Genomic DNA, 23,027 nt, shown 5'->3' with positions numbered 1-23,027 from the left:
ACTACTCACTAGGATCAAAAAATCTAATTCCCAGTTACAGTTAAAGATAGCAGTTAATTAATGTTTTGTAGCGTGGAATAAACCATGGTATGAATTTGTCAACAGCTCTGTAGCTTTCAACATTCAAAACATTTCCTTGGTAAATCCTCATACACTCAATTCAAGGAGACTATTTTAAAGCTCAAGATAGAATACAGTACTGATCTGCTCACCTCAGGTTATATATTCCCCCTTGAACCCTGCAAAGCTGTTCTGTTGGATGGGTGTTAAAGAAGCTCTATCAGGTCAGACCAAGGTCTCTGGATTTTAAGCATATCTACAGGTGGAAAGCAGCTAATTGCAAGCTTCCAGGATTGACACTCTGAGTAGGGACTGGGAATCAATTCTATTCTCTGCACTGCTCAGTCTGATGCAGGATTAAGCCCCAAGCCTTCCACCTCAAAGAGTAAAAGAGGATCCCCAGGGAGCCTATGCTCATCTGCAATGGGGTGTGTGGTGAAAGACAAAATAAAAACAAAACAAAAACAAGCCACATTCAGAACTGTAAATAAATCAATTCACCCAACCATGAGGGGTCTAGAGAATGTTTTTTTGTTTATCTTTCCCTTTAGTACAAGGCAGATGTTTCTAAGCAATATGCAGAAACCTCAGTTTTTAGGACCGTAGAGGAAGGGAGGGAGGAAGAAACATGTACAAGCTTTGAGAGTGTTCTCAACTTCAGGTTCAAAACAAAGAAAAAAAAAAAAAGAAAAAAAGAATATCTGCAAAAGTAAGGTTTTCCTTAAGCTGTTTGGTAATTCTTAGTTCATAGGAGCATTTTATCCAGAAGGTTCTTCATGTTTCCAGTCTAGGTTGTAGCAATCTCAGTGAGGCACTAAATTTTAGGCTGTCAAAGTCTTTCTGTGCAGCAGGGTCATTTTAAAATGATGTGGTAGCCATCATTGCTTTCAGCTGTAACAAAGAAAATGCAAAGTATTTTTTCATCGATTTTAGAAAACAACACGGATGAATAACTCCAGATTTTCTTAGTTTTCACTAGTTTGCATTCTTGTTCCACAATCCATTCACGACATTCAATGCTGAACATCTAGGTCAAAGCATTTACATCATTTACATTTAAAAAAAAAACCAATAACATACTAGCATTCCTCTTTGCTTTAAGACTTTCTGCTCATTTATGTCAGAGGTGTTGGTGGAATTATGGAAATCTTGTAACAGTGTAACAAAGGAAAATACATATCAGTCTATCAGTAAACTGATGCAACTTCTTGACCTCCTTCAAAAATTACATTAGTTTCCTCTTCAGGACACCAGCACTGAGTTTGTGAAAAAGTTTAGTTCCATTGAACAGAAAAAATATCTTCAGAAACATGGAATAAGAGCACCAATAGTTACCTTTTAATGTGCTGATAACGAAACAAGATTCATCCTGGAAGTTTTGCACCATCTGAAGGGAGAAGAAAAAATATTTTTAGCCATTTAATTCAAGTTTCTTTCAGTGTCAATACTAACTTTAAGGAAAAATTATTGAACAAAACATGGTGTCTATATATTTCTCAGTAATCCTGTCCATAGATTATTAGAAGTACATGAGTGATTACATGAGGTCCTTGCAGCTGCTAGTGTGCTTAAGAGAAACTTACACTGAGGTGTTTTGCTTGGAACTGATCTGGCTGGTTCAGCATTCTACCCATCCTATTTGCAGCTCCTGGTGCTGTAATTTCTTTCAACACTCCAGCAAATCTATTAAGTCTGCTAAGGGACATGATCTTTACATGATGCTACAACATTTCAGTCTGAAGACAGGCCCTCCTAAAAGCCAGCAAGTGTAATACACACAGGTGTGTGTATACATGCACACATTCAGCAGAACCATAAAACTCAGTTGTGTTTACATTAGGCTCTGGGATAATATCTAGAGATGTCCAGCCCTGAGAAATATGCTCCTTGCTGAGTAAAGAAATGTTGCTAATATGAAATCATTTCAGAAGTGTCCAACCAGTTATTCTGACCAGACAGTAGCTAGAAATGCTGTGACTCAGTGGTTAATGGAGGTGATCAGAACCTCTCTATGATCAGCCAGAAAATCCAGCTTTATTCAAAACCTTTCTCCTAACTACTGAACAATATTCAGTATATAGAGTAGAGCATTTTCCAGCTGCAAGCTCTCACAATAAACACCCTCTTCACCTGCTCCTGCAAATCAAACTTCACTGGCCAGTCTGTGTGCCTGCATCTAATGATGCATGAAGTACATTCATACAGCACCTCACTCTTGCCACTACACTACCAGAACAAGGAAAAAAAAAAAAAAAACCCTCACAAAAATAAAGCAATAGGCATTGTTAATAATTGACTTAAGTAAATAGTTAGAGTCTTATACCCAAGCTAGTTCAGGCAATTCCCCTACCTAACGTTGCCTTCAAGCACTTCATGTCCATAAAGCATTAAGGTTTCAGATTTAATCAGGCTGAAATAGCAAGGAGCCTTCAGGAATAAGCATTACATCCTTCATTTTAGGCTCCTGTTGAGACCTATGCTCTGCTTCATTTGTTTTAAAAATGTTTCTTACATATGAAGCTCCCTAAGTGATTCTGGTGCATTAATAAGCAAGTCATTTAAGGGGGGGAAAAAGAGGAAGAAGGGCAACTCGCTATTAACCTACAAGTTAATGGAATGGACTAAATTAAGCCATCATATAATGGGACACAAGCAGTTAGCAGAGGTTCATGAAATCATGGTGCGCATTTACACAGCGCTAACTCTGACCCAGTAGTCAGTCGGTCATTACTTGGCTCTAATGACTGGCCAAGATGTAAGATTAATTGCCCTAAAGTTTTGCAAACTTGTCTCCTCCAGAAAACTTTCCTGTTCATTTCTAAAGGATCTCACTTCAGATCTTCATTTAGGAATTTGTTTAAGCAGCCAAAATGAAAAGGAAATGCATGCTCTGTAACACAAAAACTTTAAAATCACACCCAAGTCAAAGTTATGCATGAATGATATAAGTTACTTGTTTTTACTTTCTGGGATTGATGATCTTGCAAAGTTTCCTCCAAAATTCATTCCATAATTTAAAAGCTCATTCTTACTTCAAGAAGTCAGACAGCTGTTACAGCTCTGATAGTTTGCTTTAAACCCTTACCTCATTGCTCACTAATACATGGATCCCTGTGGGTCCCTGACGATAGATTCGATTTATCTGCTGTGGAGAAATGCTGTACAAGTTTGCAATCTTCTCCATTAATTCCAAGGTGGTGAGCTCTTCCAAGAAGATTGCATGATATACTGCAACAAGTTAAAGTAATTATAGAGTAATTATAGAGTAGTAATTACAGGTAACACCAAGATGTTCAATATCAACAACCAAATGGGTTTAAGATCAAAGTTCAAATCCTGACAGCAAGTAAGCAAGCTTAGTATATTCAAAGATGATCAAAATAAGCCACTTGATGATTTGTAGAATACTTAATATTTGGGTTCATCAGGCAAATAAGACCCATGTCAAATTTGTCCAGAGAAAATCATAGGGACTAATGAAAACATGTATCATAGGGCACAAAAAAATAACAATCTTACAGGGATGTTAGTATTGTTGGATAATCTACTTTTAAATTTTGATATTTTAAGCTTCTGATAAGTAGAAAACTACATTATGAGATGTTTCATAGAAGTATTATTTTATTAGATGTTATAACCTAACAGTATCAAAACTGGGATAAATGGGGCCTCTTTAAACACATAGGAACCCAAACTGTACCATGCAACAGAGCTCAGGCAGAAAGCAGTCTTTTCAGAAAACAAAATCCATACATAAAAGCTTACCACAAAGACTGCCATCTCCATTCTCTCGTTTTTGGTGGAGATGGGATCTGTTTTGCTCTGGTTCTTGACAGACATAAATTGTCATCTTGGGCCTTACATTTCTATGGATTATTAAAAGATAGTAATGAGTTACTAAGATCTAAAATTGTTCCACTCAGCCCCAAACACTGAAAGATAGAATCATCCAAACTGTGCATAAATAACCAACTAAGAAGAATAGCCTTGATTCTGGTGGCTAAATGATGCAGGAGGTCTAGTAAAGGCCCTTTGGGAGGTGGTGGCAGACTGCAGAGCACCTTAACCTCCTTCAGGGATGGATAAGAATAAACGGTATTCATCATTTGCAAAGCAGTTCATCAAACCCTTCTTTACTGATTTAAATTCTGACCAGATGAAGAATTTAAGATGTTGTTGCCATTTAAATTAAATTTTAGAGTCATTTGATTTATTTTTTTGTTCGTTTGTTACATGTGACAGATATGCCAGATGGAGTATTATAGGCTGTGTCACCTATGAAGTCGATGCAAACTATCAGCTGATAGCAAATAAACTACTGGAGATCCACATTATATTGCTTCATTTTTAACTCGGGTGAGAGTTTGATAGCATTTCTGATCTCTGCTTGGATTTGAATACCACTGTCATCTCCAGCCTTTAAAACTACCTTTTGAGGTGTTAAAAAGAGGTCTAAGTGCTACAGCTATAGGATTAACTTATAATAACAACAGAAGTATATCAATTGGTGCTGCCATAACAAGGAAAGTAGGAAGGAAGAAGTACAAACCTTCCTTTGATGGCATTAAACAGACGAATTCCATCAGCAGGCCCACAGATTTGAACAAAATCTTCTTTGGACATCTTCAGTAAGTCAGCACCTACATATTTCAAATTGATTTTTTTTTCAGAAGTTAAGCAAATCTTAGCTTCCAAATTGCATGTATGGGCAACAGGAGAGGGAAGGGAATCCACAAAGTTAAACTAGACAGATTGGAGAGGCTGCAGATTCAGACAGTTGTACGCTACAGATCAATCACTGAGAAATAGAGTGCAAGAAGCCATCAAAAGAGCAGTGGTCCACAGGAAGATATTCAAACCAATACAGAACCAAGCTTCATTAAATGTCTCAATTTTTTTTGACTGCTACATTCACCAGACTGCTTCAGAGAAAGGCCTCTCAAGGCTTCACTGCCTTTAATACTACCCCGTTCCACCATCTTACTGCTGTGTACAACTACCTAATGGAAGGGTACAGCGAAGATGGAGCCAGACTGACAGGGCATGAGACAGCAAATGGAAGTTGGAAGACGGAAAAAATACAGATCAGGTAAAAGGGAATTTTTTTCACTATGAGATTAATCAAGTACTTGAAGAGATTATACAGATCACAGAATCATGGAATGGTTTAAGTTGGAAGGGACTTTTAAGATCATCTAGTTCCAACCCCCTGCTATAGGCAGGGACACCTCCCTCTAGACCAGGTTGCTCACAGCCCCATCCAGCCTGGCCTTGAATGCTTCCAGGGAGGGGGCATCCACAGCCTCACTGGGCAACCTGTTCCAGTGTCTCACCAACCCTCACAGTACAGAATTTCTTCCTGATATCTAAACCATGGATTGCCCAGCCTTGGAGATACCAGGAATGCAACTAGACATGGCCCTAAGCAGTTTGATCTAACTGGACTTCCTTCAAGCTAAAGAACTCAAGAAGTCCCTTCCAACTTCTATTTCTACAATGTATGTTTTACCAAATGCTAAGCAATTTAAGAACAAAAGAACAAGTATATTGGATCACATCAATGAATCCACCAACACTGGCCAGCAGCAGATGCCATTGATAGGGAGCATGAGCTGGACTTATAAGAGAGAATAAAGACAAAATAATTAGATTATTTAAACTCACCCGAAAAACTTGAGAAGAGTCTACAGAATGGAGAGAACCTATTACGATGAAGCCACTGCTGGGCATCTTGAATAGAAGCAGAAGGAAGGAGATGCTACATTGCAAAAAGAATAAGAAGGTCTTGAAATGAACTGTGTTCACCAGTGTCCTAAAAAAGAAAAGCACCACATTAACATGATCTCAAGTACTTACATCATTGCTGGGAGGCAGGAGCTCCACTTGGTGGGTTGGAGAACTGTTGCTAAAAAAAATTGTATGAAGTTGGAAGAGAAAAAAAAAAACAGAAACATTATTTTAAATTTTGCATTGCAGTGCCCAACCTCCTCCCCCTCCTCTATTTGGTTCAACTGTTACAAGTTAAATACCAACTTGGCTTTAACCTCTATCAGATTTTTAAAAAGGTGCCCAAAATCCAAGGACAAAAAAGAACTGATTGAATATCTGCTTGAGCTTTCTGTTGCTCAGTTGAGCTCCTACTCAACACTGAGAGAAAAACATCAGTTCAGCAATCTCATTCAAGGTATTCCACACAAGTGACTAAATAATGTGACGCCATCTAATTATGCAAGTTGTGACACACCAGCAAGGCTGAACTCAACCATTCTATGAGCAAGAAACCCTCTAACATTGTCTAATAGCAATTCTTACTAAATTTGAATAATAAAGGGCCTTCTAATTCAGCCCTGGTGTTATTTTAAACATAGTAAGCTGCAAGTTAACTGTATTAGACAAAAACACATTTCTAATATTTCTCAAAATATTTATACGATTTTCATAGAATCATAAAGGTTAAAAAAGGCCATTAAGATCATCTAGTCCAGCCATCAACCAATCACCCATGCCCACTAAATCCTCAGTGCCACATCTACCCTTTTCTTGAACACCTCCAGGAACTCCAACTCTGGGCCGCCTGTTCCAATACTTCACCACTCTTTCAGAGAAGAAATTTTTCCTAATATCCAATCCGAGCATTTTCCCATAGGATTAATAATCTACCACTGGCTAAAAAACGCTCAGGAGTTCTCTGTGCTAACACTGCTTTCTGCCATTTCAGTGCTCATCTTTATCCATAGGTTGAAGTTGCTCATTGAAAATCTGTGGCACGACATCAATTAATTAACAACTTATGTGGGAATCTAACAAGGTTGAATAGTCCTGGAGGAGGAATGGAAAGGGCTACACCAAAGTACTAAGGGAAAATGTGTTGCAGAGATGACTCAGAGATAATGAGGTTCATTGCTGTGTATTTCAGCCATCAACAATAATCTTGCATATTTTTGATGGCAGTATTAATGAATTAAACACGTCTCCTTTTTATCCTTCATCCTTGAATGGTTTCTTAGAATTCAGGTTGTTTTGTTCCTCCATACAGCTTCTTGAAATCCCATTCAATTGGGAATGCAGCACACCATCTAAAGATAAAAAGGGAGTAATACGAGCTCTGAAGAGATGCCGAATGCCCCTCACACTATTGTTGGAAGATAGTAGGAATTGCTGGAACAGTGCGTAGTGTGTTTCCTGATCTCCACAGAAAAGTAAGAGAGGAAATTCATGGCAGGAATTGCCCCGGTGGTTCTCTGATGTTCGCTTCCCAGCCATCACACAAGCAGTGGGCATACACATCATAAACAGGCCTCTGCATTATGGGGAACTTTTGCCTGCAAGGTCTTAAAATCTTCGTGAAAAATCTCTCTCCCTTTCTAGGAAGGGTGCTCAGAAGCTAAAGTGCCTCTTGAACTCTTCCAGGATATGAAATGCCTGGATACATGAAACATACCCAAAGGCTACCATATCAACAGAAAAGATAAAGCATTTATTTGTTACATACCCATCTCCAAGGTTGAAGCTGTTTGGAGAACTGTTGTAGCTTGGAGATGGAGCACTGTTCATTTGATAAGGCAGATCTGGCCAAGGAGAGCACTGTTGGAAGAAAGGCAGCAGGGATACTTTCATGAGGTTGGAAATAAAGGATTTGATTCTCCTCTCATACCACATTCATGCTGTTGCCACACCACTAACTTCAGCTCATCGCTCCTGCTGGGAGGAGGAGACGGGCCATGGATCCTACGCTGCACTCTAAGCAGGCTGTCAGGGGGCCAGATTGATTCCAGTTGTGCATTCCACATTTCTCCCATTTCACAAAGCCTGTCCCCAAATAACACTGGGCCAAAGTGTGCACAGCTGTAAGTCAGAGCAACGCCAGTAAGTCAACTCAGACTGAAAGCAGCAATGATACAGAAATACCACTGGTCTCAATTATGCATCCCTAATTAAATCCAGGCAAGAGTGACAAATACACTCCAGTGGCATTGCTTCAGGTTTATACCAGCAAAAAAGCAGAATTTGAACCAGCCTGTTAAAACCTTTGGCTATCATATGAAAAGCTCGAGATATAAATGCTTAATACACAGGAAAAAGTTTCAGATAAAACAGACACAAAGCTACTAAAAGCCTTCACAAACTCAGGACAAATTCTATACTTCATCATAAAGCCAAAGCAACCAGCTAGAGCTGGTGACTCTGCTCTGTATTTATGCCACAGTAATCAGTAGGAGAAATCTAGCCCTTTAGAAGCCCCTGCCATCAAGAGCTCAAGAAAATGCTCTGCAGGATCCTTGTTTGTAACGATAAAAAGAAGACAAGCTGGAGTTTTGGAGTTTTATTATCTCCACATACAGCACTAGCAAATATTTAACTCTTTAGCAACCCACATTTCCCTGTGCAATATGTCAAAGTGTATCAGAGCTAATAGCAAGAGTTTAGGATCTGCCAACTCAGTAGAATTAAGTCTGTACACAAGAGTCTCATTAACAATCACCATGGTGAGTTAGAAAACACCCTGGTCGCTTCTGGCAACTTGAGGAAAATTGAGTGGGAGGGGCTGGATCTCACTGGAAGTTTACTTAAATTAAGAAAAAAATCCTCAATTTCAGAAGTCCAGCAAGCTACTTCAAAATAATAATAATAATAATAATAATAATAATAATAATAATAATAAAAAGAATTAAATCAAACTACAAAACATTCCCATAGACAGATGGAACAGTGCTTTTAAAATATTGTTTAGAGCCCTTTTGCTTAGTAATTCTGCAGCCTGGGATGAGCTTATACATACATCTTTGCAATGAGGGGACAGGGGTTAACACGTTAATCTATACTGGAAGAGTCACATCCACAGAACATAAGACATTCAGATATTCCTAGAGAGCGAGCCAGAATCTTCTAAAAGCTGCTATGTGACAGTAGCCTCCAAGGAACAATCGCAGAGAAGCAGATTGATAATTTAATCAGTTAGGCTATTCATGTGTTCAGTGGCCCCATGTCCAACACGAGCCTGTGCCAGGCAGTTCTGAAGAAAATACCTCATACAGTTGGCATCTGTGTGCCATTACAAGTGCCCAGAAGCATGGCAGAGGATAGAGAAAATGTTTCTTTTAAACACAGGCTGTAAAGGGCTGTTTTATACCCTGAAACATAGGAAAGTTTGACATCTTTTATAACGCTGCTGAAGTTTATAATTTCACCAAGCTCTCTGGTTCCGTCAGATCTTGGTGTAACAGTTCCCACAAGAATCTCCAAGGCTCAGTTACACTGCATTTGCTCTGAAATCTGTTTCCCAATATGCTGAAGTGGTACAACATATGTTTAAAACATTTTACCTCTGTGAGAATAGTTGTCTCATAGGAAGGCTGATACTTCTCCTTTTCTTGGGTGGTCTTCTTCTCCATTTTTTCCCTGTCAGTCTTCTGTTTTCTGTCTGCTCCTTTAGGCTATAAGCACAAGCACAAGCTTTGCCTTATGCCAAGTATTACAAGTTTGGAAACAGAAGCCAACAGATTTTTTCTGATCTGTTCACAGAAGACTCCTTAAGATTTACGGGGGCTCCACATACGGAGCAAGACCAGATCTGCATTTTCCAGACAGAAAAATTAATCTAACATCTCAACTGTTTCTATAACACCACCCCCTCCCAATTAACTCCTACTGCAATTCCAAAATAAATTGACCACGATCTTGAGATTTGATAACTATTTCAGATCATGAACCCTCTAAGTTCAACCTCAACTGCTTTTGCACCACCTCTTCAGGAACAGGAAAGGCATTGCTTGTAGGAGAAGAAGTAGAGCAGCAGACCCTTCAAGCAGGGTCTACAAAAATCTTGTTATTAAGTGGCTCCATGTTTGCCATGTCCATTTAGGAGCTCTGGAGATGTACACAATCATCTTTCTCTCCTCCAAGTAGCAATGAGAGGAATTGTGTGGCGAAAAGCAAAGGGTATTTAAGATCTCCAAGTTATGCTCTCATTGTTTATGGAAGATTGAATCAAAGAAACTGGCGATGCCCATGCTTTCTTAATTGCCTGGAGACATTCAAACACAGTGGATATATCCTGAAAATCGTCGGCATAGTATGTTGACTCAAAATGACTTAAAACGGTATCATCTATATTCCTTAGAATCTGGACTATGTTTTGTATCACTGATGATACACAGAATCACGGAATCATAGAATGGTTTGGGTTGGAAGGGACCTTTAAGAACATCTAGTCCCAATCTCCCTGCTATAGCAGAGATACCTACCTATACATCACCTTCAGGACAAGAACTAGAAAAAGGCTTCTAGACACTACTCAACTGTATTACACAGAGATTTGTTTTGTGCACCAACACATGTCTGATGGGCTTTCATTTCAACCAGTCAAGGTTTGAGATCTTGGTTTTCATTCAGTATTATTTAGGACAGCTGCACAGCCTAGATCTCCATGTGCATACTGTTCAAGGCACAGTGGACTGGCACCAGAGTAGACATGACACTCAGGTTATTTGAATTTAACTAGAATTGCTGTGTAGTTCTGGGCTTATGTTGTTTTGTGTGCAAGAGTTCTGTTTAAGATTTTAAGCATATCCAGTTGAAAGTCTCTGTTTTTTTACTGTGCTATTGGCACTATTCCTTCATGGTTTACAAACCAAATTTAACTGTTAACTTTTCTTTAATCTAGTTGATGACAAAGCCAAAATTACTTCTTACCTTGAACACCTTGATCTGGCAGCTGGCAGAATGCAAATGTTCTGTGTATTCACCATTTTCATTCTGCTTAAAAGTGTCGATTTGCACCCGGAAAGGCACCCCTTTCTCTCCTCCATGTTTCCGTGGAGTAAATTCTGTGCTGATACAATGCACCTGGGAAAACAAAAGTTGTGCTCATCTCTGGAGAGTGTTCAAAGCTGTAAAAAAAATGAGTTTTAGACTTCCTGAACTTGCAGGGTTGCCTGAACATGAGGTTTTGACTCCTCTTCAGAAACTAAGAGACAGAAGGGTTCAAAATATTTTCATTTCTGTTCCTCAAGTAAAAAAAAAAAGAATAGAAGAATAAGAATCCTAGAGGGAAACAGGGCACCAGGAAAAGCATCCTTTGACTTAAGTAAATCCCACATACAGATTAAAAACAGATGGTTTGCATTTCAGATGAGAAATACTCATGAACAAGGACAGCAAGCAAAACTAACAGGCTGTGAACAGCTTCCTCCATGCTTGGAAAGCAACATCAGTGTGGATTTCTTTTTTTCCCTTTCTTCTAAATAGCCCAGCTAGAGCAGATATTACTTCAAAACTAACAAGTAACTAGAAAGTACCCTATCATTAGCACCTTTCTCTCTTCTTCGTGTGCTGGCTATCTTAACCCTCCAGGTCTTTGTAAGATACCTCCTCGCTGTATTTACAATAGGACTATCACTTCTCTCTTACCTGAATGAATGCTGAGGCTCTCTTGGATGGATCCCACAGAAATTCAACAGTGTTCAACTGCGTGGGGCTGGCCCTGGGATCCAAGATTCCAACTGACAGCGGAATATCTGTAGAAGAAAACCCCTAAAATTTTAAAAATATTACACTGAAGAAGGGAAAGCGTTTCTATACAGTTACGAGATGCATGTGAAAAGCCAAGCCATCCATGATGTATCTATTTGTGACCTGCAGTCCCTGACCTATTTCCCACCCAAAGTATATAGATTTCCTAAGAGAGGAGTATATTTAAAACAAACAAACAAACAAACAAACAACAAAACCACACATGAAAACACGTGGTATAGCATTCAGCACCTCACTTCCCAACTCTGCAAAAGAACCAAAATGAAATAGTCTCACCTATATCAAGGATGCGGTCCCCAGGCCGACTCCACCTCCAGCCCTCCAGCTGCTGATGCTCTGTGTACTGCAGGCGTCGGTCATGGAAAACGACACGAATTATACTCTGTTAAGAAAAGATGGTAAGGTGAACAACATGATCTAGAGGCCCTTCTCTTGAGATGACTTTGGTTTTCCAGTGTAGGAGTAGAAGCTGATCTGTTACTTCTACGTGTTTTTAACCCCCATTCACGATGAGAGCAGAGGTTTCCCCTAAGAGACCCATTTTCATGTTTCCCACATTCCTAAGAGACCCCTGTAACAAGAAAGCAACATAATTTCCCCCTCACAGGGCACATCTGCACTGAATAACACAGCCCTACACAGCTCTCTGGGCTTTGGTCTGGAAGCACTATAGCAGTGTCCACCTAATGTTAGGTGCCACGCCATGTAAACATCACTATACTGCCTCCACATCCAAAATGGCTCACATGGGAGTTGTATTTAAGGTGTCAGTAACATGCCCCATCCCCTGTATATCCCACATCTGAAAGCCAGTCCACTTATCCCTGCACTGGTGGAGCTGAAATGCCCAGATACCCTGTCAGTGGGAAATAAACTTGATTCCAGCCATTAACCACCAGTTGTTGATAATGAATTTGCCCAGTGCAGTAAAGGAGTGCAGAACAGGAAATCTCCTGCAGTAGGGGAAGGTTCTTCTCTGGCCTGCAATGGTTCGTCCTTGTCAACAACTGGAGCCAAAAGGCTGGAATAAGGGCAATTCCCAGGGCAGACAAGTCCAAGGTATCCCTAAATGATAAATCCTTTTGGACACTCAGAGTTCTACACTAGCATGAGATAATGGCCCCTTACCTCCCAGTTTCTCAATTCCCTGCTCCTACTGGGGCCCTGCATATCAAATGAGTGAGTAAATTTTGCCAGTGAACCTGAGAAAGGCCCAAATCAAACCCAAGCTACGAAGCAAGCAAGCCACAGTGGGAATGCCTGCAAAATTGGAATCCAAATTCATATGCTTCCTGAAATGGGCCAAAAGCCAAGTGTGGACCTGCCTAAACTTGGACAATTGAAGTCCAGATTGGAATCCAAATTTTGCAATTAGTCCCAACTTCTCGTAAGAAATCCTGAGGCAGAACAGCCAAGAATTTGGGAGAGGAAGGCTTGAAGGTTGGATCCCGAAACAAGATCTGGAGCCAACTTTTTGAATTTGAACAGAAACAACCAAGTTCTATATGTTTCAAAATAATGCTCATTACTGATGTATATTGGAGCTATGCAGAATCTGTGTGGCAGAACGGTGTGAAGGCCAGGGTCTTCTGCATGACATGGAATTGAACAACACAGGTGTGCTGCTCGGGGTAAGAAGGGAAAAAGGCCTGCAGTTTTGACCATGTTCACCTCTGAACTTTGGGATTCCCCCGAACCCAATATTCACAGTGAAACTCTGGGGTCATGATCACAAACAGAACAGAAGTTCCCCTGAAGCCTTGTAAAGCCAAGCTGCATAGTCCCATGAAACTCCAGCACTCAGAATAACTCCATCAGCCCTGCTCCCATTAAAAACAATGGCAAAGTATCTTCCATTGTCTCAGTGTGAGCAAGGTCAGGCCCTTCATTAGAGGCTGTATGTAGTAGCAGGAAGAAAAGAAATCTATGTTTCTCCTTACCTTTACATATTTTGTGTTTAAATCTTGAAACTCTCCCAATTTCCTATTCTCAAGTAGACGGATTTCATAAGACTGACCTAGAGTTTAAGGAAACATTTCCAAGGTGTTTAATATGTTGTAGCAATGAGAGAGTCATGCTGGCATTTACGTGGCTAAAAAAGCATACGTTTGATCAGGGAAAGCTCATTTTTGTTAACATAATGCATTTGCCCCAGTAATAGAGTAGGAACTAAAGCACAGCAGAAATCTGAGGGGAAGGTTTGTCTGTTGGCTGCTCAAAGCACTCGGGCACCAACTGCACTCTGTCTCCCAGGCCTGTTACAGCCTTCTGGTCACCCTCCACAAAGCCACCACAGTGCTTGAGACCTGTTTTCCCTCTACAGCGGTGTTGCCTTCATCTGCCCCTTCTACTGAAGCAAAGTTGTGTGAAGAGCTGCTGCACAACAGGTCTAGTCACTGTTCTGCTAAGGACAGCAAGGTCAGGGTTGCAATGCGTTTCAGTGAACCAGAAAGACAAGATTTGTTCCATATGGCCTCAGATGTGGCTGCCCAGTGCACAAATCCTCCTTCAGACATGTGTGAAAGCAACTCTGCATATTACAGTAGTGCAAGGACCGGTCCCTTTGAAATCCCCACTGGAAGGGAGTTAGACCCTCTCTCCCCCCACTCCTTATCATAACAAACTCAGTTCAGTAGAGTTCCTCTAGCTGGTTCATGAAATACCATCACCCTCCAAGGCTGACACTAGACCAAGAAGACTGGCGTCCCAAAACCTTACGCACAAATGGTAAAGGCATTACAAAAGCTTATAGTGTCAGACCAACTGCACAACAAACCTATAGCTGGTAATGAGGCAGGGCAGGAACATATAACATATCCTCAGTACCTATTTTTTCTTGCTCAACGTGATATCCTCCCTTTTACTGAAAAAATGCGCAGTTACAACAAGGCAGGCACCAAGAGGGAGAGCAGTTTGGTTCTTCTGGTTCAACCAGCTTCTCCTCTGAACCGGCCCTGCAGAAAACCGCAAAGCAGATAGATCTCCCTCTGAGCAGTTGCTACCAGCAGAGAGAAGAATGCTACACTTCTGGCCCTAGAAATAGAAGACTTACATGTCAAAAGGGCACTGCATTTCAGTCAGGTTCCTTTTTGGGAATTCTGGCTCTCCCATTTGCCCTTGTGAGCACAGACCCTATCACCAGAGCAGAGATAGATGGCTGGGGCATGGGGTGGAGGACAAGAGGGGCCATATTGGAGCCTCAAATGTTTGCACAGCACTCCTACTGATGTCAGTAGAGGTTCTGCAAACAGGAAGTGACCCTTGAATCCAGCATGTGGCTTAAGGGATGCAGAAGGGGAAGAATAAACCATTTGAAGTGCCAAATTAAGCACTGGAAACACACACAGATCTTAACCCATCTCTTTGCACATAAGTAAACTGAATTAGGAAGAGTGACCTCCCTTTAGAGATCACTGGACAACAAAACTGGATGTTGTAAATTACAGTGTTGAAATGGAGGTCTCCCTTACTAACACAAGAGAGTCTCTAGTGCTACCACTCATACAGGTTATTATTATTCACTTGGCAGTTTTATGAGAGACGTACAATAGCTCTCCACATAACCAATACCACTGTATTAATATAAAAAGTCAGGCTCAGGTTCACAAAATCAGAGTGATGCAGTTCATCATCTGAAATGAATTTACACAGCCAAGCATCTCTTGCATTTGCAATTCACTCCCAAGCAAATATCAGTCCAATCATTACAGAAAATTACAATTCTAATAGTTTAGAATTTGAGACTATAAGCTTCTGTGAGACAGTAGAATATGTCTGTGACCGTACTCAGATGTTGTTACAGGGACGCAGAAGTGACATGACCTGTGCTACAGAGGAAAGCAATGGCTAAGCCACAAGCATTTCCACTCAGCAAGTACTGCAAGCCTTAGTTTGTGACACCTTTACATTCTTATATATACCCCACTCTTTTGGCAGCCCGGTTTGCATTTCCTATGAGATGAAAGAAATTAATCTGCATAAAAACATTGAGACATGTTCCTTTCAAACTGATATCAAGCACTTAAGAAGTGTGCAACATGCATCTTCCAAGCAGTTGTGTGGGACAGGAGCCATCCTGCAACCCAGCAGATAACTTGCACCATACACCTCATCCTGATGGGAGGGATTCTGCTTGGATAGAGTCAGAAACATATTCTGCCCACTGGTAAAACAGAAAACTGTTGTGGAGACAGAGTTAATGATAAACGGAAAGTCAAATAAGAAGTAAAATGCTTTGATGAAAGATATATGGGTCATCTGATGTAAGACACGGTACTCAGTTCATGCCATGATATGCCTCATTCAGAATAGTATTTTATTCTACTTTCCCTTCAGCCTCCAAGTGTTCAACTCCAGTTACTACACAGAGCAGCTATCAAAACAAGATGGCTTTCAGCCAAAATTCAATTGCAATTTATTTCCCTCTGTGGAACTCTCAGTGAGAATTTGGTCCTAATTCCTCATATTCCCATTGGCACTGAAGAGCCAAAAGCTAAGAAGTAGCTCAAGGCTCTGGCACACAGAATCCAATACCAGTGACTGTCCAGCTCTATCACGCATGGGCTGTCAATGTTCTAACTAAATTGTTGTTACTCCAGTATCTAAATCTGTAGAGAAATACAGTTGCAAGTGTTACTAAAACAAACCCTATTCCCAGTTCCCATGACAGGCTGCAACTGGCGAAGCCCAAAACATACAACTGAAATACAGTGAGTTCGCCAGTACTGTCTTTCTGTTTCTTCATTAATATAGGCTATACTAGATAGCTACAAGTCAGTGCTTGGTAATAAGGCCAGATAGAGTTGCTGAATGTCTGATGCTGAGACTTTGAGATGATATATAGGATCAAACAGCCTGACCTTGACCAGGGCAGTAGCTGCTCCTCAACTGATAAAGTTTTATCATATGTTGGGCTTAGAGGGAAGGAAAAACCCTATGGAAACATCTGTGGCAATGGAGAGCAGCGGTGGCAGATTCAACCTGCTGAAACCTTCTCCCTATCATGCTCTCAACACCAACCATACGTGCAACAAGGGCTCACAACAGTCTCACAGCTGTCAACCTACCTGGTCTCAGGTTATGCTGCAGTACGGTACACACACAAACAAGGACACCTGAAGCCACCTATCAGTGTTTTTACCACTATCCAGTGTGAAGAAAGCATTTTGAACACCAAATCCCCAGAAGAGCTGATGCCAATGCACAACCCGGTACTCCTTGCGCAGAGCTTGCCACAAGCCTTCTTCCCTACCTCAGGCAGGGAACAGAATGGTAATAAATATTTGAATAACCACATTAAATTCCTGAGATGCAATTTGTCTCCCAGCTTCATTGGAAGCTTTTGGGGCACCAATAAAAACCTGGGCGGGTGATGATACAGTGCAATTTGTATTTTGAGCAGACAGTCCCTGAGCAACAGCAAATTTATGCAATCACCTCCTAGGCTAGGGTTTGAGCAACTCTGCTTTACAAACAAGAGTAATATCCAGCAAAGTAGTAACCACCCAAGTCCACAGAGCTCCAGCTTGGTGATTCATAAAGCCATTGAGCCTACCCTAAAGAGGATTTATAGACTGTTTACTCTCTTCATTTTTACTGTCTTTGGCCATTAATGCATATTAAATGCAGGTATGGCCACTTATTTTGGGGACAAAATAACTGAAAGTCAACAATTTGATACAGCTGATGAAAAATTTGGTTCAAGAAAGAAATGCTTTCACATACTCAGAAGGCACAAGCCATCTCAGTTCCAGTCACCAGTAACTCTTGAGAGCTTCTGATTTCAAAAGATTATCCTAAACTCAAAAGTTACATTTTGTTTTTATGTTTATTTGCTACACAATCACAATATCCAGCTTTCATTTTTGAGTGTTTTGGTGTTACGTTTCCAGGGCCACTTCCACTATGCATTCTGTGGTTTTCTGCACAATGCATCAATACGATACATTCACTTTCTATTAGGCTGCTGCTGTTCCCGACCAATCTGAGTTTACTTAATCTAGCCAAGTTGTCTGCTTGCCTTTCCAGCAATTAATTAAAACCTAACCTTACACTGAGCAATATCTGTGATAGAAGTCAGTAGACAAGAAAAAAATAATAATAATTGTGAGTTCTCTTTCACAGAATGGATCCACACAGCACTGGACAGAACCAGCCTGGAAACTGTTTGATTATTAAGCCAAGCTGGCCAATAAAAATTCCATTTAGCAACTTTATATGGACATCCTAAATAGCGCAAAGATAAAGGCAAAGGAATGCTGACAGATGAATGCAGCATGCAGAAGGAGGGGGGAGGAAAAAAGAAACAGCTTTTACCCCCGCCCAAGGCACATCCAGCAGGCAGGAGGATCACCTTTAAAGCAACCAAATGCAACTATTTAGGCCATCAGGCACACACACACACATTTATCTGACAAGATTAATGGGTCCACAGAATAAACAGGCAAGAGTGACAGAGCTGGCATCTCAACTTGCATGCTTGATTGCCCACACCTTTTTAGACAGGCAAAAGCAAAAGTACAGCTTAGCATAACACCTGCCAAAGTGTCCCATGTGCAGACATTCTCAAGACAAGGAACAAGGGCGGAATCCTCCCTTTCCAGGCCACAAATGGCGCTGGATATTCTGCAGTTGCTTATTGCATCCTCCTTTGACAAGATGCTCTAGGAGATGTTTATCCAGAGGATATTGTGAATTCAGCTGCTACACAATAGGCCACCCTGAAAGCTCCCGCTACGCTAGGAGCATGGAAATCCTGCAGAGGAGGACCAACTGTGGGCCAGGCAAAGCAAAAAGAACATAAGAGTCATCCTGACACACCAAATCCATCATGTCCCACATCTCATCTTCAAGAGCAGCCAGTTATAAGTGGCCAGGGATGGGGCAGGGCGAAGACAGTCAACCCTTCCCTGGCCACAGCTTCCCAGCAGCTGGTATTCAGTGTTCAGGCTGCATCCATATCAAGCTGTCCAGTCAGACCAACGGTCATAAACTCCTCGTTTGCAGTCTCTCTCTCTGAACGTGGTTATACCAACCACGCTGCACACATGCCTTACTTCAGTTTCTGCAGTCTCAAGCATCCTTCCGCTTATTTCCTGACTGTTTCTCTTTGCAGCAAAGCTATCTTGGTCCCACTGTTTGCAGCCACTTCCAATGGAGTTCGCTACCCATCTGAGTGCAATATCAAAAATAGCTGCCCTACTTGCCATTACCACCAGAGGAACCTAATGGACCAATTCCATGACCAGTTCTTCCACCATGCCATAGAGCTGCACTGTCATCATGCCTCTTCCTGAGCTTCTCCTCCTTTTACAATCTCCTCAGAGCTCTGGGGGGGGTTTCTTTGTCCCCTTCTTTCTCTTTTTCTGCCTCTTTCTTGTGGAAAGCCAAACACATGCCTCAGAGCAAAGTTTGCTGGAAGAAAACTCCAGTGCTCATTTACTATATGAACATTTGGCTGAACACTCATCTTCCCAGACTTTTGAGGATAGTTCATTTTACAGTGGTGACACTTCATAGCTAACAGGCATAAAATAAACACTCTTCATTTACAGTGCTTTCCACTCAGATGAGTGGGACGTATATGTAACTCCTCCAAGGCTACAGCCTAGCTTCGAATCAAGGATACAAAAACAGCTAATACACTCAGAAACACTCTCAGTTGCTACTGTCACTGTGTGCACTTGTTCTTCTCTTGCACACACCTTGTCTACTCTGCTGAACCCCACCAACTAATTTGCAGGAAACCTGCTTTAGCAGGGGAGCTGGACTTGATGGTCCCCAGAGGTCTCTTCCAATCCCTACAATTCCACTATTCTATAATCTCACCTAATTGAAGACATGGTATAAGTTTTGATTTTTAAAACAAATCAATCACTGAAGAAATTATGGACTTCTAATGGAAAAGAGGGGAAAAAAAAATCTGACTTGAGAAAATAATTTCTTCCTGTACTTCCAGCTCTCTAGCATGTACACCCAGGACTATCTGGGTCACATCTGACTAGCTCAGAAAAGCTTAGCCCCCTCTGTGTAATTAAAACAGGCAGGCTTTTTCTGGTTTCAACCTGTACTGAGTCAATTTGGACAACAGGTTTTATAGCTCTGCAAGACTAGCTTGGTGTGTAATATTTACTTGAGCTTCAGATAACTAAGAAGAATGGTCCCTGGTGAGGGTGCTGAAGAGGGATGCAGAAGGGCCGAATGTGACTGCTGACCCCAATCAGCCCTCAGGGAAATCAGCCCCTCCACCACATTTCTGCAGTAATGTGGAGAAATGTGCTAGAGAAAGGAAGCCCCACTCGTGCACCTGGCTACTCCAACTGACAAATGCCCCATCACAGCAAGTACAGCTCAGAAATACGACAGCAAGCCAGGACGAGAGAAATCTTACTGCTCAAGTACGTGCCGTATAGTTTCAGAAACAAAATAAATGCTTGGTTGGAGGCAAAAATGTTTTTGGTTTTTTTTTCCAGCCTCCTTAGAGATAAGGTATCATATATAATTCCAACAGAAACAGTTAACCTTGTCAAAAGGACGCTCTTCTGTAAGTTTCTTACTGTTAACATATGTCTTATAGGAAGGATACTGCAAGTTGGGAAAAAGTGAGTGGAAAATTGAAATGTCACCTCAGATTGACAAGTTCATTGATACAGTCCAAATGTAGAAACTTAGGCAAAAGTTTCTCTCAAAATTACAGAAATCTCAAAGGAGATATGGATAATGGAGAAAAGTTAAAAAAAAAAAAAATGACAAGGAAGGAAAAAAAAATCTTGTAGATATTCTGAATTTTCACTATACTCACAGCTACTTCTGAGCACTTCCTTCCTTCACAGATATTGAAGATTTATGGAAGTGGGAGAACAAAATGCAGTCTAGGGGCTTCCAGTAGGAGTTGTGCACAGGCTACGATCCAGCAAGTTCACAATCCCATTTGAATTTCATCCAGATGTTAACAGCAGTATTACCAAACGAATAGAAAACAGGCTCTTGGTTAAAAGACAACTGAGATTCTAGCTTCCTAAGGGCAACAGAAGTCAGATGCTCTACTTATGCAGAGGTGCCCTGTCATCTGAAGCAAGATTCATAGTGAGTTTAGGGATAGTGTGGTTTGGAGACAGGGTTGTTTATCCCGGGCTGCCAAGCAAAGACAGAGCTGCCAAGCATATGGGGAAATCGCTGCTAGCACGAATAACAGCTTCAGCTGAGACATCAGAGCTGTCTTCAGAAAAAGGTAGGAGACAAATGCCTTCTCCAAAAACAAAGGAGTGCAGCACAAGAACCAAAAAGGAAAAAACATCCTCAGAAACAGAAAAGACAGCCTTTGACAGGCACTTCTTGAAGCTACCCAAAGCCAGGAAAGGAGGAGAGGACCAGAACGGCATGTCACATTGTGTGCCATAGGGATGATGGATGCACAGGTGGGCAGCCACTAGGAAGCACCTGATATTCACGGCCTCAGTGACACTCAGGCAAAGGTAGAGTGCATGTTCACAAGGGACAGGCCACCAGCAGTGTGAAACACCCGGGAGCTGGCCGCTGGCAGCAGCAATTTATAGGGAGAGTTGGTTCTTCTGATGGGACAAAGCAAAAGTCTCCCCACAAGCAGAGCTATAATTAAACCAGAAGCACACCCAGTCAGAGCTGGTCAATCAGCCTTCTCTACACTTCATTTAGGCAAATAAAGAACTGTTCCAGGAAAACTACAAACATTCCGACAGTTGTGACCCCATAAAAACCCAATTACGTATGAGTTAACGTCAACAGAAAACAGCTTTTTTCATTTACTGTAAATCTCAGTATTTAAAACTGAGTTCCTTGCCTGTAGATTAGCCAACTGTATGAACTTTAAATTTTTAAGGGAGGCAAAGGTTTTGTTGTAAGCAATGACATCTACCCAAGCAACCACCTTCCATTTGTCCTCTGCGCTTTCCACGCCTTTCCTTGGAAGGGAAACCACAACATGCCTCTAGTGAGCCGAAGCAGGACAACAGCCAAAAAATCTACAACAGCAGTTTCAAGTGTACAAGTTTACACAAACACATCTTGGACCTGGATCCACTCCTGAGGACCCAATATCTGGAGCTTTTGTTTGTGCGTGACAGAACCCGACTCAGACCATCTTTAGCTTTGTGAGGCATCTGTTGCTTATGCACCACAACAGCTATGCTCCCAATAACATCACAGGTCTTCTCGGATGTTCGTGGTTTTCTCTCATGGTTTGGGTTTTTGGCTTGTTTGTTTTCCGAACTGTCTAGGACTGGCAATAAAACTAACTAACTCTTGGAAGACCCTGCAAAGCAGAGGTGGCCAGCCTTCCTAACCCCAACCGGCTGCATGTGAAAATCCTCGCATGGCTGAGGACCACAAGTCATAAACCACAGACCTGGAGAGCAGGAAACCTTCACAGGCAGGTGACGGCCTGCTACTCTCAAGCACTGCTAAGGGACAGGGCTGGGTCTGGCACACAGCTGGGTCTCAGTGACTCCTGCCATCAGCTCAGACCCACCCTCTATTCCGAGCAATTTAGATCTCTGGCTCTGAGCCAACCCAACACTGGTCATGAAACAAAATCACGACTGGAACAGCTCATGCTCCACATGTGGTTCTGGCACTACAAGCCAAGTCCCTTGAGCAATGAGTTTTGCTTTGTGTCGTTTGTTGGGCTTTTTTGTGTGCGAGTGTGCCCTTTTTTAATTTATTTTTTTTTTAATGATTTTATTTCCTCACATTTATTAGCATTCAGATCTGCTGTAGAGTGCTTGTTTCCTCTGCATTCCTCCTGGTACAGTTTCTGGAACCACCTTCATTAATCCCGTTTCTGTCCATGCCTGAAACTAGTTTCAACCAGCCCTGCTCAAACCACACCCCATATGACTGCAGACCATGGAACATGCAACTGCACCAAGACCGCTTGCTAAAGCAGTAGTTTGTAATATGGTTGCTGGTTGATTGTTTGTCTGAAAAATCCCTATCCACAAGAGACACTGCAATAGTGCTAAAAGGCAGGCTAGTTCCAAAAAACGTTAGGTGATGAAGTGCTCCCTGACCAAGGGAACAGTGCCAGCATCAGCTCCTTGTGTGAGGACACACCTTTACCAGCTTCGTGGACCAAAGGGGAAGTGGTTTTAAGGCACCATGGTAACATGTCTATATTACAGCTGTCAGATGAGTAATTCTAATGCAGTCCAGTAAAGATCTCTGACCATACGGACTGCCTTAAGGATTACCAAACTAAGATCACGTTGAATTGAGACTAACAGGACTCTGGCTCCAATTTCTCAAGGAATGTGGGACACAGAAGGGAAGAGATCGGGAAAGACAAGTGTAATGAGTCAGTCTTTGGAAAGCGAGCTGAAGATTTGACTCTAGACGCTTGATTTACTGGCTAGTTCTAGAGCTGTGGCCAGTGAGCATTTGTGGTTTCAGACCAGAGCAGA

The 23,027-nt window shown here is 41.5% G+C and overlaps 1 protein-coding gene across 1 annotated transcript in view; it reads right to left on the bottom strand.

Annotated features, from left to right (window-relative positions):
- Positions 1–913: 913 nt before the first annotated feature.
- TFCP2L1 (transcription factor CP2 like 1) overlaps positions 914–23,027 on the bottom strand; it is a gene marked incomplete at both ends in the record, with an annotated part of 28,376 nt that continues 6,262 nt past the window's right edge. Inside the window, 13 exons of the mRNA XM_079538746.1 lie at positions 914–951; positions 1,396–1,447; positions 3,146–3,288; positions 3,826–3,926; positions 4,610–4,700; positions 5,725–5,818; positions 5,917–5,965; positions 7,553–7,644; positions 9,384–9,494; positions 10,753–10,905; positions 11,470–11,576; positions 11,869–11,974; positions 13,533–13,609. Of these exons, the coding sequence (XP_079394872.1) occupies positions 914–951; positions 1,396–1,447; positions 3,146–3,288; positions 3,826–3,926; positions 4,610–4,700; positions 5,725–5,818; positions 5,917–5,965; positions 7,553–7,644; positions 9,384–9,494; positions 10,753–10,905; positions 11,470–11,576; positions 11,869–11,974; positions 13,533–13,609 (1,214 nt within the window). The remainder of the gene's footprint in view (positions 952–1,395; positions 1,448–3,145; positions 3,289–3,825; positions 3,927–4,609; positions 4,701–5,724; positions 5,819–5,916; positions 5,966–7,552; positions 7,645–9,383; positions 9,495–10,752; positions 10,906–11,469; positions 11,577–11,868; positions 11,975–13,532; positions 13,610–23,027) is intronic.

The sequence above is a fragment of the Tetrao urogallus genome (assembly GCF_951394365.1).
Source record: "Tetrao urogallus genome assembly, chromosome: 8".
In the NCBI taxonomy this organism is placed as follows: Eukaryota; Metazoa; Chordata; class Aves; order Galliformes; family Phasianidae; genus Tetrao; species Tetrao urogallus.
Note: the sequence above shows the minus strand (reverse complement) of the source record. Positions and strands in the feature narration are given on the sequence as shown.